Source organism: Tachypleus tridentatus, chromosome 1 (assembly GCF_004210375.1).
Source record: "Tachypleus tridentatus isolate NWPU-2018 chromosome 1, ASM421037v1, whole genome shotgun sequence".
NCBI classification, from domain to species: domain Eukaryota; kingdom Metazoa; phylum Arthropoda; class Merostomata; order Xiphosura; family Limulidae; genus Tachypleus; species Tachypleus tridentatus.
In genome coordinates, this window is record NC_134825.1 from 39,690,540 (window position 1) to 39,707,195 (window position 16,656).

General features: G+C 32.5%; 1 protein-coding gene across 1 annotated transcript; it reads left to right on the plus strand.

Annotated features, from left to right (window-relative positions):
• The first annotated feature begins 666 nt into the window (after positions 1-666).
• On the plus strand, positions 667-1,582 carry LOC143247083 (uncharacterized). Its single transcript, XM_076494554.1, has 2 exons — positions 667-802; positions 1,127-1,582. The coding sequence occupies exons 1-2, from the start codon at positions 791-793 to the stop codon at positions 1,565-1,567; spliced, it is 453 nt and encodes a 150-aa protein (XP_076350669.1). The 5' UTR covers positions 667-790; the 3' UTR covers positions 1,568-1,582.
• The last annotated feature ends 15,074 nt before the right edge of the window (positions 1,583-16,656 follow it).

Consider the following 16,656-nt stretch of genomic DNA (forward strand, 5'->3'; position numbering starts at 1 on the left):
CCATAGAACAGATACACCAGGTAGTTATAAAGTATATTAAGTAAGTCATGTATTTCGATGTTAAATAATGGCCACATTTTAGTTTAAATAAGGTTTCTGAGTGTTAGTTAAAGTTCTGCATTTCTATTGACCTAATGTTGAAAGGAAGTTAGCAGAACTTTTAGGATCGATTTTTGAAAATACATTTTTCGAACATTTATTCTTAATGTCAACATCTCATTCAATATTACTAACAATTATTCTCTTCATTTCTACATTATTTGCTTATAAACAGTGTTCTAAATCAGGTGCACATTATGTTTAATATATTGAGAAAAATCGTATTTTTATTATTGTTTAAACTGACACATATTATTCACAACATACTTGCGGTGTGAATGCGTAGCTCTGACCCACTTAACATTTAAATCGAGTTCAAAGTTATAAGTGTTAAAAGCTCATAAACAAATATTGATAAAAATTACTTAGTTAACGAACGTCCATATTTATAAAAAAATAAATATAGCTTTGTTCCACATCTATCGACTTTAAAACGTGTTAAAACAATTTCACAGCTTTTATTTATGCTAACATTTTAAAACCAAGGTTTGTGTTCTAGAAATACACAACTGTTGCTTTTATCTTAATTTCCATGACTACAGAACCTTGTAACGCCATTTGTATGATATTTATATAAATGAATAAATACACCTTTGAGGTCACATTAAAAGTATAAAAGGTGTATTCTAATATTCAATCATATCATACTAAGCAGAGTATCTGGAAAACAGTTATATTCCCGTTTAACAACATGAAAATATTGGTAAGTTTCCTATATATATATATATATACATTATGACTTACAGTAAAATCTATTATATATATGTACATTCCATTTTAAAGTTGAAATTGTATCGCTTCAAGTGTCTTTAAACCTTACGTTTCCAAGCGAAACGTCTTTGTTTATGTATGAATTATATATATTATATTAGTATAGGTTATGAAAACTTCTATTTAATCATTTATTTTGCTAGAGAATGTTAACAAATAACTTAACTTAATTAGCTTATTAATACAATAAAAATTAATAAAGATAACGTTATTCATGTGTTTGTTTATAAAAATGTTTCTTCATAAATTTTCACAGTTCACAGCCCTGCTTGTAACTCTGTTTTTCTCTACCATGGCTGGTTTCCTGAGTCATAATTATGGTGAACAAAATGGAAAACAGCAGTATGATGGACATTACTACAAGAAACCATACAGTTATAGCTGGTTCCACAAATACGTCCCTCATTATCACGATGCCCCAAAATACTACCTTCATAGCTACGACACACATAAATACTACCCTCACTACCACAATACCTACAAGAATACCCCTCACCACTATGATACTCACAAATACTACCCTCATCATGACGATACCTATAAGCATGTCCCTAATTACTACGATGCCAATAAATACTACCCTCACCACCATGATACTCACAAATACTACCCTCACCACCATGATAACTACAAGTATACTCCTCATCACCATGACACCAACAAGTACGTTACCCAGAAATACCCTTCTCACTATTAAGTCATCCAATACTATGGATATCATTTATATCAATCGTACAATTGAAACCAGGTATGTTATTTTATGAATTGTATATAAGTAATCACGCATTTAGAAGGTCTGAAAAAGAATACATATTACAATCTCTTTCTCTCTCTTTTTATCATTTTTCATGTTTCATGTTACAGTTTCTAACTTATTTTGTAAAACCACCTCTGTACTGACACCTTCGCAAGTTAACTTGTAGAATAAACTCACCTCTAATCTTTATTTTTCTACCTTCCAGAGATGTGAAAGCTGACCAGCCTATCGAGCTGTAATTGTTTTGAAGATCAATAAACAGAAGTGTCATTGTTTCTTTTGTACGTTTACATTGTATCTCCTTCGTATTATTACCTTTCGGAATAAAATAATGGTATTTTATGTATTTTCGGTTTGTCATCATATTAAATGAACGTGAACAACAATCACTTTATGGAGACATCTTTCATCGAGTCCTTACTTATTGTTTTGCATCATTTAACAGGAGTATAAATTCCCGAAAAAATAGTTTCTTATAATTGGACTGCAAATGTTTTGGAAAACCTTAAGAAAACAACAACAGCAAAATGCACTTAACAACTGTGATATGTTCTCTTTCTCGAATATGTGTAACTGAAATATACAGAAGGGTAGTGTCTGTGGTTTGTAACTTCATTAAAACTAAACTATTTCTAGAATAAAAAAAAAATCATGAATATTATGAAACTCTGCCTTTAATGCTTTGTTAGTATGTATTATAAAGTTTTCTTTTCACTTGTTTATAGGGCCCAGCATGGCCAGGTGGGTTAAGGCGTTCGACTCGAAATCTGAGGGTTTCGGGTTCATATCCCCGTCTCACCAAACATGCCCTCCCTTTCAGCCATGGGGCATTATAATGTTATGGTCAATCCCACTATTCTTTGGTAAAAGAGTAGCCCAAGAGTTGGCGGTGGGTGGTGATGACTAGCTGCCTTCCCTCTGGTTTTACACTGCTAAATTAGGGACGGCTAGCGCAGATAGCCTTCGAGTAGCTTTGCGTGAAATTAAAACAAATCCTATCGGAAAATATTAAAGGACATAAACTATAATTATTACTTTTTATACTAGTGAATTGTTAAAATATATCAAATGCTGATTTCATTTTATTAATCATGTAATGAATCAGGGGTACATTACATTTAAAAATATTTTCATCAATCTTAACACTGTGGTAATTAATATTTTTGTTCTTACTAATTTGAAGCCTAAACAAATGTTCGAAGACTCATTAATTACTAGTTTTATCAATAAACTTGTCTTATGAGCAATGTTGCATTCGCTGTCACCACAGTAGTTGTGTTAGATGTCATGTAAAGTTAATATAATGATATCCCAACATCTGATGATTGATGTATATCTTCTCTTATAGCTCAGTTTGTTCTGAGAGAAGTAATTTTAATTCATTTTAGCCTTCAATAACAAATAATTCACAATGATAATATTCGATTATTTTAGCCATTTTTGTCCTACTTACAGGGCATTTGACGGAAGGTGTTTCTGATAGCATTCTCTTTATCTCAGAAAAATAATTAACTTCAGTGAGCTACTTAAAATCCTTGTAATAAACGCCAATAATTACTCGAGGATGTCATTTTCGAATTACTCCACTCTAATTTGATCAATAGAAACATCCAGATGACAATATACTAAATTATATGAAGCAAGCACATTTAAAATTATTGTGGCTTTATTCGTTTTTTTTTTAAACATAATGTTTCAGATTGTTTATCTCTTAAAGACATTCTAATAGCTAACATTTGATTTATGTTGTCTAGTGGACGCATAAGCTTCTTCTAGCTCCTAGTGGCTCAGCAGTAAGTCTGAGAGCTTAGGACGCTAAAACTCAGGTGTCTTATGTATCTTTGGTAGGCACAGCATGGTCAACTCATTGCTTAGATAACATAGTTTATTTGATTCTTTGTTAATTTATTCCAATAAATAAATATTAAGTAACTAACGAGGTTATAAGAATTCAATAGAAGATAATACTTTCACTAGAATCATCCAAAATTATTTTATATATCGAAAGTAACTTAATCAGATTAGGAATCGAGTGCCTTAACCACCTGGCCGTGCTGGGCCCGGTATGAATGGAACTCAACTTAGTTATAGATATTATCTAGTTAAAAAAAAGACTAATATTTAAAATATGTAGTTAAGCCTAGTTCTCTTATTAACCATGAAGACCGTGGTAATAGCAATCTTATTCTAATAACTTATGTTATCAATTTGCTTCATAATGTAATCCGCCAGAAAGGGAAAACGACCCCTTGTTGAATATATATATATATATATATTTGTAATTAAGAACAAAAATTTCGAAGCTAAAAGTAATGGTAAAAGCTTTATTATTTTTTATTTATGTTCACTCCCCTGTAAAATATTGTAATAATACATAATTCTCAAAACAAAAACACTCTGACGTAAACGCAACTCTCTTAATTCCTGATGAGCTTTGTTTATTTTTACACCAGTGTATTTGAATAGTATTAAATATTAAATGCTGTGAGTTTCTGAAAATTTAGGCTAATAATTAAAAATATATTAAATTATATTCCTAACAATATGAACAAAAATATTTCTTTACAGAATTTCATCAACTTAAGCGTTACACAGCACAACACAGAGAAATATCTTACCGAAATGATATAACAATGTTCGGTCACGTTTTACATTAATCAGCTATTTGTGCTATGGTATCGAACATCCATAAAGTTTGTACTGTTCTTAGCTGTCAGTCGACGTTCTTGTTGTTGCTGTTGCTATGGTAATAGGAGGTTACTTAGTTGGTTACAAATACGTCAAAGGGAATTTTCCAGTCACTTAATTGCCTCACAGTGGCACAGTGGTATGTCTGATGACTTTCAACGCTAAAAACTGGCTTTCGATACCCGTGGTGGGCAGAGCACAGATATCCATTTGTGTAGCTTTAAACTTAATTAGAAAACAATAAACAACAACCAATCACTTAGTTACAATAACTAGGGAGTCGCTTCTTATGGTGATAACAATGGTTACGGTCACCCTAAATATAATTATGGCTGTGGTCATGCGTACGGCTACTCTGGTCACTACGGTTGATATTATTGTTGTCAACTTGGAGGTGTTGCTGTTTACATTTGTGGTCATGTTTTGGGATACGGACCCAATAATACCCTTATACATGGTTACTGCTATGGATGTCACTAAGTTGAACGAAGTACCAGTGTCTCTTCATAGAGTACATATTTTTAAGCAAGCTTTTTCTGTGGTTTGTTTTCCCTATTGTCATAAATATATAGGATTTAAATTGATAAGTTAATCAGCGTATGATTTTAATATTAAAAATATTAACTGTTTTTAAAACGTACATTACAACAGTAAAAAGCAATCCCTGAGTTGCATTTTATGGGTTGGCGCGAAGTTTTAACTCTAGAGTTGTCGATGAGATCCACAACCCTATTGGCTGTTTAAAGATACTTTTCTAAAACATATATGTACCAAATTTTTAATTGTTTCATGATTTTTTCGGTTATAGAGTTTTTAATAAAATACAGACACACAAATGTAGACAAGAATTACTACAAATTTTCAAATTAATCACACTAATTATTTTTGGTGTCCTATGTTCATATTTTACAAAATAACAAAGAGTACTTCATTTTTTCCGGTCAGTTCTTTTCAGTGAGTGTTGTTATGGACGAAAACAAAACAATACGAAATTTACTCAGTTTGGTGTAATACACAGAACTCACTATTAGTGTAAGGTATAAATATAATTCGGTAAATTGGAGAATTCACTGTCATAGGCAACTTTGGTAACTCCAAAGTTACCTCCTTTTTTAACCTATTGTGCAGCTTTGTGCTTAACAACAAGTGAAATGGAAAATATGAAGTGTTATTCAAATCTTTACCTATTTAAAGGAAAATAGAAACTAGAGATTAGGTGGTTATTTTAGTTACTTGTTTTAAAGATCCAAACACCACTTAATGTGTGAAATATAAAAATATAACTTTTTTAGTTTAACAAATTAAAACTGATCTCTTTAGAACCATATGATACATAAAACTATAATAATAATTTTGATGGTTGCACTATGTCATCGAAAACACTTTCACATTTAACTAGAAAGTTTTGTACAGATTATAGCCAAGTAACTATAGAAATCAAAAACATATTATTAATAGCCATGACTGTTAACAGAGGGTGTTCAGAATCCAAAATTGAATTTTTGAAGAACTCGTATCGTAAATAATAAAGAATTGCAATATTATATATACCATTATGAAATTAAACCTTTGGTTGGGATTATTTGAAAGATTTGTTGAGAAGTAAGACGATAAGCATTTATTTGGTTAAATTTATAAACATCAATAATTTTTATTCATGTGTGGTAGGATGGATGATGGCTAACTTGTCTCTGAAACATAAGCTTTAATGTAGATGATTTAGGTACATTTTAACAAGTCATTTCTTTATTAGAAGAATATCAAAACGTAACGTTGGATTTTAGTTTCTATTTTAACAATTATTCGAACCTATTCACTGTGGTTACTATCCTTGAAAATAAGAAAACTTGAGTAGTAAAAGTTAATCAAATCAGTACTGAGGAAGTAAGAATTATATTGGGTCATTGTAGAATAAGCTAACGGTGTGTTACGGAGCAAATTGGAACAGTTAAAAGCTAATTTTCAAACTGGAGAATTTTTTCTCACGAAAGTTTCTATAGTCAGGAGTTACTTAGGCAAAACTAAGCATAAACTTTTAGAATACATTTTTAACCAAAATTAACTTCAACTTTTACATAAAACTAGGATACTTTGTTTAACTTCAAGTTTACTGAATGGTCGTTATAAATAAAGTGACCTGGTGGTCACGCACTCGACTCACATTCGGTAATTTGTGAGCCCAAGTCTCGTCATGAAACATTCTCACTATTTAAAGCATGTATATTTCTATAATGTAGCAATCAATCCAGCTTTTCTTTAGTAAACAGTACGTCAGGAGTTGGCGGTGGGTGGTGTTAATTAACCAATTTTTCTCCAATCTGTCATTTTAAGTTAGCTTTACATAAACATTAACAAGAAACTTTCCTTAAACGAAAAACTTGTGTCGTGCACTTTTAACTTCTGCTTTTTTTATTGTGTGTATGTAAGAATTCAAGGTAATGTTAATGTGTTATCAGCAGCTGAATGTGAACTTTTAGTTACAAGGAACGAAATGTGAATCTCTGAAGGTAGTGTCATAGACCTTAAATATTAACATCGAAGCATTATGGATATTTGCATGCAATAAACGTATACATATGCATGGTAGGGAATACAGCCCAGCTAGAAGTTGGAGGAATATTGATGCGATTCAAATTAGACGATAGAACGTTTGGATAATTCTGTGATATAGCAACAGCTGTTTCGCATGCCACTATTTATATATTTCTGAACACTTTAAAATCGTATTACAAATCAGCCTCCTGTTTCTTCTAGATTAAGAGAAATAAACAATCAGTAAAATTACCGATATTTCTGATGAATTGGCAGAAGATGTCATAAACAGAGGATAGACGTGAAACAAAATTTCACCGCTAGGATTTAGTCGAAATGAGTGATTACTGGTTACTATAGCACCATGTACGACGTGAAACAAAATTTCACCGCTAGGATTTAGTCTGAATGGGTGATTACTGGTTACTATAGCACCATGTACGACGTGAAACAAAATTTCACCGCTAGGATTTAGTCTGAATGGGTGATTACTGGTTACTATAGCACCATGTACGACGTGAAACAAAATTTCGCCGCTAGGACTTAGTCCTAGTGAGTCATTACTGGTTACTATAGCGCCACGCATATTAGCATATTTTGATCGTTGTGTTTTTTTAATGTTTGATACTTCTAATGGCAATTTGCTCTCTACAGACGCTAGTTATTCACCATTACAATTACAAAACAAATATCAACGGAACTTATTGAACATATGTACTAGAGTTAAAAATTGTGATTTAACAAGTTGAAGACAGGTAGAAATGACAGAAGGGTATAGTGATCTAAGACGCTTCATTTGTTTTTATAGGTTCCATGATAGCTGGGATTTGAATACTACATTCAGTGGAATCTTATTTTAAATTACTTTTAAATGATTAGTATAAAGTACCAGCGAATTTCATAGACCCTCTCATGATTCACAACGGCTTTAGTATGTCGATCAATCTCTTATAATACCTTCAAGCTGTCTCAAACAAGGCCATGTCTGAAAATACACCAATAAGGGCACTCGCCTGTGATACTTGTGTTAGGGGTTTTCTCCGATGTCTTATGAATAGATGTCTTAAGAGTGTGTAAGAAAATTCGAACCGGTTTAAGTTAGCACACAAACAATAACATAAAGAAATTAACAACAAAAGGCCAACTCTGCGCTAATTTTCGATCGGGAAAATGTGCACACATCGTTGATGAATATAAAATACATGCAAAGAAACCTTATATTAATGGTAATGACGAAAATATACTAAAAGTAAGAGCCAGTTTTAAATGAACAAAACTATGTTTGAGTTATTGTTAAACATATACTATTTAAAATAACGAATATAGGTATTACCGAAATATTACCGAGACAAACACTCAGTTACTTTCTGTCATAATCTATGGTTGTTAGGCAATTTGGAAAGATTCAGGTCGGTATCGAACTAAGCTCCGTTTTTTACTAAGAATTCCCATTGAATATTTGAAAAATGAATTAAGAGAATTAAAATATTTTCAATAATAAATATGCTTTTGAATCTTAATTTCTTTCGAAATTTAGTAAACGTCTTTGAAAGTGATTTATTTCTGGGAATACTACTTGTCTTTTTTTCGAAATTCTTTACAGATAACATACATTCCAATGGTAACCGAGCGGAACCTCTTGAACAGTTTCTCATGGTTCCTTTTAGAGGTGATGGTCATGTCTCTAGGAAGCAGGTAAACGTCACATCACAGTGTTAGCACACTTGTTGTTGTTGTAAAGAAATCATCTGCCCCTATAAAAGGATAAATTTCAATTAATAAAAATGTTCAATAAAACATTATTACAGATTTGTTTGTTTGTGGAAGGTTCATTATGTTTATTGAGACAACTACGTGTTATAAACTTATCAAAAAGCCTTTCCACTTCGAGCAATCTATTAAATAACTCAGTGTAAACAGTGAAGACACTAATGTTTTGAAACAGCTGGACGGCTTGCGCAAAAACACATGAACTATTTAGAAGTTAGTTCATCAATGTCACTTGTGTGTAATTTCAAACGCAGCTCTGCACCGCTTTTGGATCATGGGTGGGAAAGAGGGGTCAGAGACATAAACTTCATTATCATGTTCGTGATCTAAACTAAAACATACTTCTCGACCCATACCGTGTTTGGCTTACTTTCCGGGGACGTATGAACTCTTCCTGTTGGGAGGGCTACCCTGTATAAATAAGGATATACATTGGCCTTTCTGAGTACGCTGCCAAGTTTGTCTTGCACGCTACAAGTCCATAATAGAGTTGGTCAAAGAAATTCACACACGTATAACAATAATTATATAAATTATATTTGCTACACAGTAACATAAATAAGCATGAAAATGTTTACCTTCTTGCTGTATTCTGGTATCAAACTCAAAATGTGTAAATGGTTTAACGCGGTATGTGGAGGTTTTAATCAAGACAAAAATAAAAGTAATTCATTTTAGAAAATACTGTTACTAAATAAAATATATGTAGTAAAAATCTGACCATATTATACGAAAATCATGTAAGAGTTTTAAACATAAAAAATTTTGTAATTTGCGTAATAAGACAAAACCATTAGTTTCCATGAAATAAATACTTAGATATAAAAGCTACTGTTTCATGAAATGCAAACTTTACATCTCTGTAATTAACAGAAGAGATATTACTTGTCAAAAAAATAGTAATATCTGAATGAAATGTTTCACGTGTAAAAATATAGCCAAGTAAAAATAAAAGGATCTGCCATATAATTAATATATATATATATATATATAAGTTACAACAAAGAGCAATCCCTGTAAAAATGTTACCTAAAAGTAGATAAGTTGAATAAGAAAAAACTGGGAAAAACCAACTTTTTTTCATATCATTGTTTGTTTTAGTTGCAATAAAAAGAATTCATTTATTTCTAAATATTTTATTACTTAACTTATCCACTTTCACATCATTACATTTTTGCGGGTTTGTTTTTTATATTAATTAACTGACATTAGTACTTCTCTAGCAATTTTGAAAACTAATGCAGAAAAATTCATTCTTTTCTCATGGGATCCTAGGTTTGGCCTGGTCTAGTGATTAGTGAACCATCTAGGCTGTGAATAAAAGAAATATTCAGGGTTCTAGTTGCAACTTTCCACTGCATATATTACGTACTTTCAGCTTTTACTGTGACAGTTAGCCTCGGTTATAAAATGACCTTTCATCTCTTTTGTAATTTAGGCCCGGCATGGTCAGGTGGGTTAAGAGGTTCGATTCGAAATCTGAGGGTCGCGGGTTCTAATACCCGTCGCACCAAACATGCTCGCTCCTTTCAGCCGTGGGTGCGTTATAATGTGTTGGTCAATCCCACTATTCTTTTTTAAAAGAGTAGTTTGAGAGTTGGCGGTAGGCGGTGATCACTAGCTGCTTCCCTCTAGTCTTACACTGCTAAATTAGGGACGGCTAGCGCAGATAGACATTGTGTAGCTTTGCTCGAAATAAAAACAAAACAAAATAAACTCTTGTAATTAAGTTAAACCATTGTCACAGAAAAGAAGAAAATACTTTACAAGCATTAAATTATACTATAATAAAAATTAATTATGATAAGCTGTTACATAACTTTCATTACGGGATCTGACTTTTTATAAGATAGTATTGTAGTTTGTTGTTGTAACTAGCTGGCTGAACATTTAAAAAGTTGTACTTAATTGTAGTAACCGGCTGAGTCTTTGAAGATTCGTATTTTAATATCATAATTGACTTATATTTTAAAGACTGATACGTTGGTGTTGTAACCAACTGAGTCCTTTTCGTACAGCATGACGAATACTATTACTTTAGATTAAGTAAATAAGGACGAGTTCGTGTCCAGAACGCCAATCACGTGCCTTCCATTTCATGATGTCTGAAATCTTGTTCTATTGAGATTATGATTTCGTTGTAGCATTATCAAGTCACAACTACGAACAAATCCAACTTATTACATGACAACGAAAGACTAAACTGGTTTGTGAAAGATAATCCATGATGGAAACAACAAAAGTTTCAATATATTCAAACAAACATTTATTTAACATTATTTATTCCTGGTTTCTAAAAGTGTAAGCAGTTAAAAATGATTTTTAAACAATTTATAGGCTACATTTTACTCCAGAAAGGAAAGGACAAGGTTTGGGTAGGGATGTGTGGCATTAATAATTAGTTCACTTATCATTTTGTTCAGGAAAAGAGATAACCAAGGTTAGTCGTTTCATAACGTTATTCACTAAAGAATATAACCAGTAACTTGGTACTGAAAATCATGAAAAAAATTCGAATGCGCCTTACACATAATTAACTATATTATTAGTCCGTATCCGAGTTATGATTTGTTAATTGATAAGAACTACACTTCATCAGTTCACACCATAATAGTTGTTGTTCTGGCAAGTTCGTAATATAAATAGCGCCTCCATCATTACTGTCATATTCCACCCAACCTGAAGAGCTCGGGTGTAACAAAAGGGCTATTCGGAAGTGGATAAACTGTGGTTGATATACTGTTATATATTCTTTTCTTTTTCACACATAACTTCTCAAAATAACCATTAATCTCAGTGCTACATTACATAATAGTTCATATCAAATATAGCTTCAATATTTGTTTTCACGAAACTTCTGGATGCTTGATGAAAAATGACAAATCGATATTTAACAAAATTCACAGAAGATTTCCAGAGAAATTCTGAGTCGTTACGAGAAGAAATAACAATCATATAAGTGTGCAGTATGTAAACAGAACATATCGAGAATAATTTGTTAAGAAATTAAAAATGAAGTACAATACATTAAAATGCTGTATTGTGATAGATGATTAAATAATGTTATCACGTAGGCTGATTTATTGGGTATTCTTAACAGTACTTTACCCACTAGTAACTGCCTTGTTTAAAATTAGGCTTGTAAATTTGTCTTCTATATATTAAAAATAACTTCTCAATTTAAAAAGCCGCAGACTGAGCCTAACCATATACTGCAAATCAAAGTCATGTGAGGCTGTTCTAACCGAGTGTGGGTTTGAGTGTGGGTAGCTAGCCAGACGTGGAATCCGGAGATTCAAGGTTTGTTTTTCGTTGTTGTACTTCACACGTTAGTGCCGTTATACAAATGAGGATGAAATCCCATTATTTAGTTAGTTGGCGGTGAATGATATTGATCAGTTTCCTTATCTCTGATCCATTAATTCAAAATGAGGATGTTTATCCTTGTGAAGCTTTTGGTGGTAATTCTGGAAAAAGAACATCCTACATAAACTTATCCTTTAAGGAGGATTTTATTTTCCGCACAATGACTTATTACTGTTTTTTATTGCCTTTGTTGGATTCATCTGAGGGACAGGACCCCAGAGGTTAGCGTTGTAAACTGTCAAGGTTTTTTGATAAGCCGTGAGAGACGTCCTCTTCCTAAGAAATACATATTTTCTCATTTTACACGAAGAATGTTGCAGCAGTATGGTGTATCCTTAAAATACAAAGAAATGGTTGAAATCGTTCAGAAGGATCTAGTTGTTTGACAACCACTTCTCTTTATTTTTTAGAGACTTTAATCATATTCTTGAATTATTATGTTTGAAATTTCATTCTTAGTGTAAATCATTGATCATCTTATGAATTGTAAGTTCATAAGTTCATAACTTATAAGTTCGATTTGACTTTATAACATGTATTAATTAAACATTCTAATTAATTTACGAAACATGTTTGGTGATTTATTGTTAAGATTAATATGTGATCCCTGTTACAAGACTCTGAAAGAAGAAAAATAAGTTGTTCAGAGAAAAAAAGATGGACTTAAGTAGTTAATTCAGGATATTGGCTATGATTTTGCAGACTATTAGTGGTGTGATTTAGTCTTAATACGATGAAGACTTACCAACCAGATAACTCGACAATTCGTCTTAAGAAGGTATTACGTCAGAAGAAATTCATTAAGAGACAGCATATACTTTGGGAAAAATATAATTTTATGTCCATATACCTCTCATGTTTGGATGTATAATTATGTGATTCATGCTGTGGTACTATGTAATTGTATTTGTACTATAGTTTTTACTTTTGTTCTTTTTTATGTAAAAAAAAAAAAAAAAGATTAATACCAGCTTAAAAAGTTGTCTATTTCGGGTATTTTTATAAAGTTACTCAAAGATTATTTATGTTAGCCATTATTAATTTTGAGAGAGAAGACAGTTCTTTAAGACAATTCACTCCCAACGTTTGAATTACTCTAATCAAAGATTTGGATTTAACCGTGACTCTTATATGATGTACATGTCACCAAAGTTCGGAGTATGATTATGCGCCAACGAGACTCTAGCCATGAACCTCAGATACACAGTCTGGCATGCTAATACTAAGTTATTGGCTCGAAGACCAAGTTTTCTTTTCATTTATTTGATTCTTATAAATTATCATTAAATTTTATTTGTTAAAATTATAAAGTATTAAAATGAATAATGTAAATAATACCCATAATTTTTTAACTTTTCACATTAACCACATATATTATTGAGAATTCAAAGAAACAAAAGGGAATAATAATTTAAATATTTAAAATTCATTGAATGAACATTTTGTGCATAGTATATTTACAAGGGCTGCTTATTGTTGCAAAATACATAACGTAGAATCTATTGTATAGTTGTAAGACTACTTTTTTTAAAGCAAAGAAATAATTTTACCAAATTTGTTAAAATTATACAATTCCACAAATCGTTGTGCCTTGAACTTCATTTCTAAATTATAAGGGTTACACATTACTGAACTAGGGCGAGAAATGTTAATAAATTATATACACTATATGTTTATTCCCTACAGGGAATTTAGCGATCATTGAATTTTTTAAAAATTATTTTTAGTATTAAAGCTATGTACAAGGGATTCCTATTTGTAGCCGCCCATAACTTTTAACTGTTATACTAGATGAAATGTAGCTAATGCAACCACCAATCACCACGTCTTGAGCTACTATACTTGTCTTACTGAAGACACAAGAAGTTCAATTTTTTTATACAGTCTTAAGATGCATAACTTGTTTTTGCGGCAAAAGGACGAGATCCACTAACTGTTAGATTAAATGTTTGGATATGTTCGCTACCATGTCATGCCATGCCTTGCTTCACCACTAAAAATATTTTTAAGCTCTTGTATCTTTCTAAGTTATAAGGTAAGAAGTTTATTTTATTGTTTCAGTATATGCACTTCGGAAGGATGCTCGGCATGGCCAAGCGTGTTGAGTCGTTCGACTCGTAATCTGAGGGTCGCGGGTTCAAATCTTGGTCGCAACAAACATGCTCGCCCCTTTCAGCCGTGGAGGCGTTATAATGTGACGATCAGTTCCATTATTCGTTGGTAAAAGAGCAGCTCTAGAGCTTACAGTGGGTAGTGATGACTAGCTGCCTTCACTCTAGTCTTACTGCTAAATTATGGACGGCTAGCGCAGATAGCCCTCGAGTAGCTTTGCGTGAAATTCAAAACAAACTTCGGAAAGACTTTTATTTTAACCGCGATAACGAAGGTAATACAAATTTTTTATCACCAGGGTAACGAAGGTAAGATTATTTAAAAAGTAATTAAGATTATATTTTATTTCTTAAGGAATTCTAAATATAATATGTTTAATTGTTTTTTATCGTTTGATTAAAGACGTTTTGTTTTCACCATGAACCACACAAACATATGCTACACGATACACATAACCATTGATGAAACTTCCTTGTAATGATATGAGAAAGAAAAAAATTACTTCGCTTCTGAGTTTTTATGTGTCATTTTAAATTCACTAAACATGCATACTTTCAAAGTTTCTCATGTTGCAGCATTCTGCATGTTACGATTGCACAAACTCCAGTCCACCAACAATGGGCTGCATCCCATCTCAGACTGGTAGAAAAGCTTGAATCCTTCAAGTTGCTCATTGTATATTAAATTGTAAATGAGCCTCTAGAGACAAAGTTCCTGTTATTGTAATTGAAGGATAAATCTAGGTATTTATCTTCACTTTAAAAGTTCCAAGAAAGTAGAATGAACATCAGAGTCAGTTCTTCGGTAATTTAGAAACAGAGTGACATCTATACAGAATTGTTGAACACAAATAAATACATTCGACGTATCTCAGCACGACAATAAGTTGAAAAAGAAACCAGAAGATTGTTATAAGAAACAAGTTAAATGACCAAATGGTATTTATCACGGTTTACTGTAAAAGAGAGCCAATATTTTGTTATTTTTTCCACCGACCATCAGACAATATGATAATAATTTATCTGAACTTAATTTTATTAGCAGCTGTTTAGCAATATTTTATGTAATCATTCTTTGAATGTAACAAATTTTTTACATTTATACCAAAACGGGAGGTAATGTAAGCGAGTGTTTAACTTTGGCATGCGATTCAGTTTGAAGGCTGTAATTTGCACTCACTACATTTAGTGACCACTATTAGGTACACCTGCTTTTTAATGCAAATAGCCAAACAGTGAATCATGTGGCTGCATCTCAATATACAAAGCATGCAAACATAGTTAAAAGGTTCAGTTGTTGTTCGACTAAATATTAGAGTGAGGAAGATGCGTGATCTAGGCGACTTTGACCGTGGAATAATTGTTGGTGCCAGACGTGGTGGTTCCAAAATCTCAGAAACTGCTGACAATTTGGGATTCTTACACACTATAGTCTCTAGAGTTTACAGAAAATGACGCGAAAAAAATAACAGAAATCCAGTGAGCGGTAATTCAGTGGGTGAACACATCGAGAATTAAAAACATTTTGTTAATGAGAGAGGTGAGAGAAGAATGGTCAGACTCGTTCAAGCTGACAAGAAGGCCACAAATACTCAAATAACCATTATTTACAACAATGGTGTGCAGAAGGTCATCTCTAAACGCATAACACGTCGAACCTTGAAGCTTATGGGCTACAGCACGCCTGGTTCTTCTCCTTTCAGCTAAAAACAGGAAGATGAAGCTACATTGAGAGAAGGATCACCAAAACTGAATGATTGAAGATTGGTACAAACGTCGCCTGGTCTGACGAATCTCGATTTTTGCTGTGACATGCAGATGGTTGGGTCAGAATTTGACGTAAACAATATGAATCCATGGATCTATCCTGTCTTGTGTCAATGCTACAGGCTGGTGGTGGTGGTGTAATGGTGTAAGGAATGATTTTTTGGCACACATTAGATCCCTTAATACCAACTGAGCATTATTTGAATGTTACAGGATACCTGATAATTGTTGTTGGCCATGTGCATTACTTTATGGTCACAGTCTACCCATTTTCCAATAGCTACTTCCAGCAAAATAATGCACCATGTCACAAAACACGCATCATCTCAAGCTATTTCTACAAACATGATAATGATTTCAGTATGCTCTATATCTCAATCCAATAAGGCCCTTTTGGGATGAGGTGGAACGGACTTTCGCAACATGAATGAGTGGCCGACAAATATGCACGAACTGCGTGATACTATCGAGTCAGCATGAACTAAATTCCCTGAAGAATGTTTACAGCACTTTGTAGAATCCATATCGTGAATACTTCAGGCTGTTCTGGAAGCAAAAGGAGGTCGTACCCAGTACTAGGAAAATGTATCTAATAAAGTGGCCACTGAATGTGTGTAGTCGTCCTCTTACATCAATCTCTGGAACTATTTTCTTTGTCTTTTAAACCACAATAGGTTTTACCTGTTATCCTGTCCAACCTACAAAATTCAAACATTATTAAGACAATATCAGTGTATTTGTATCTTTTGACTAGATATTGTAATGTAGAAGCAAACATCATGACGAAGACGAATC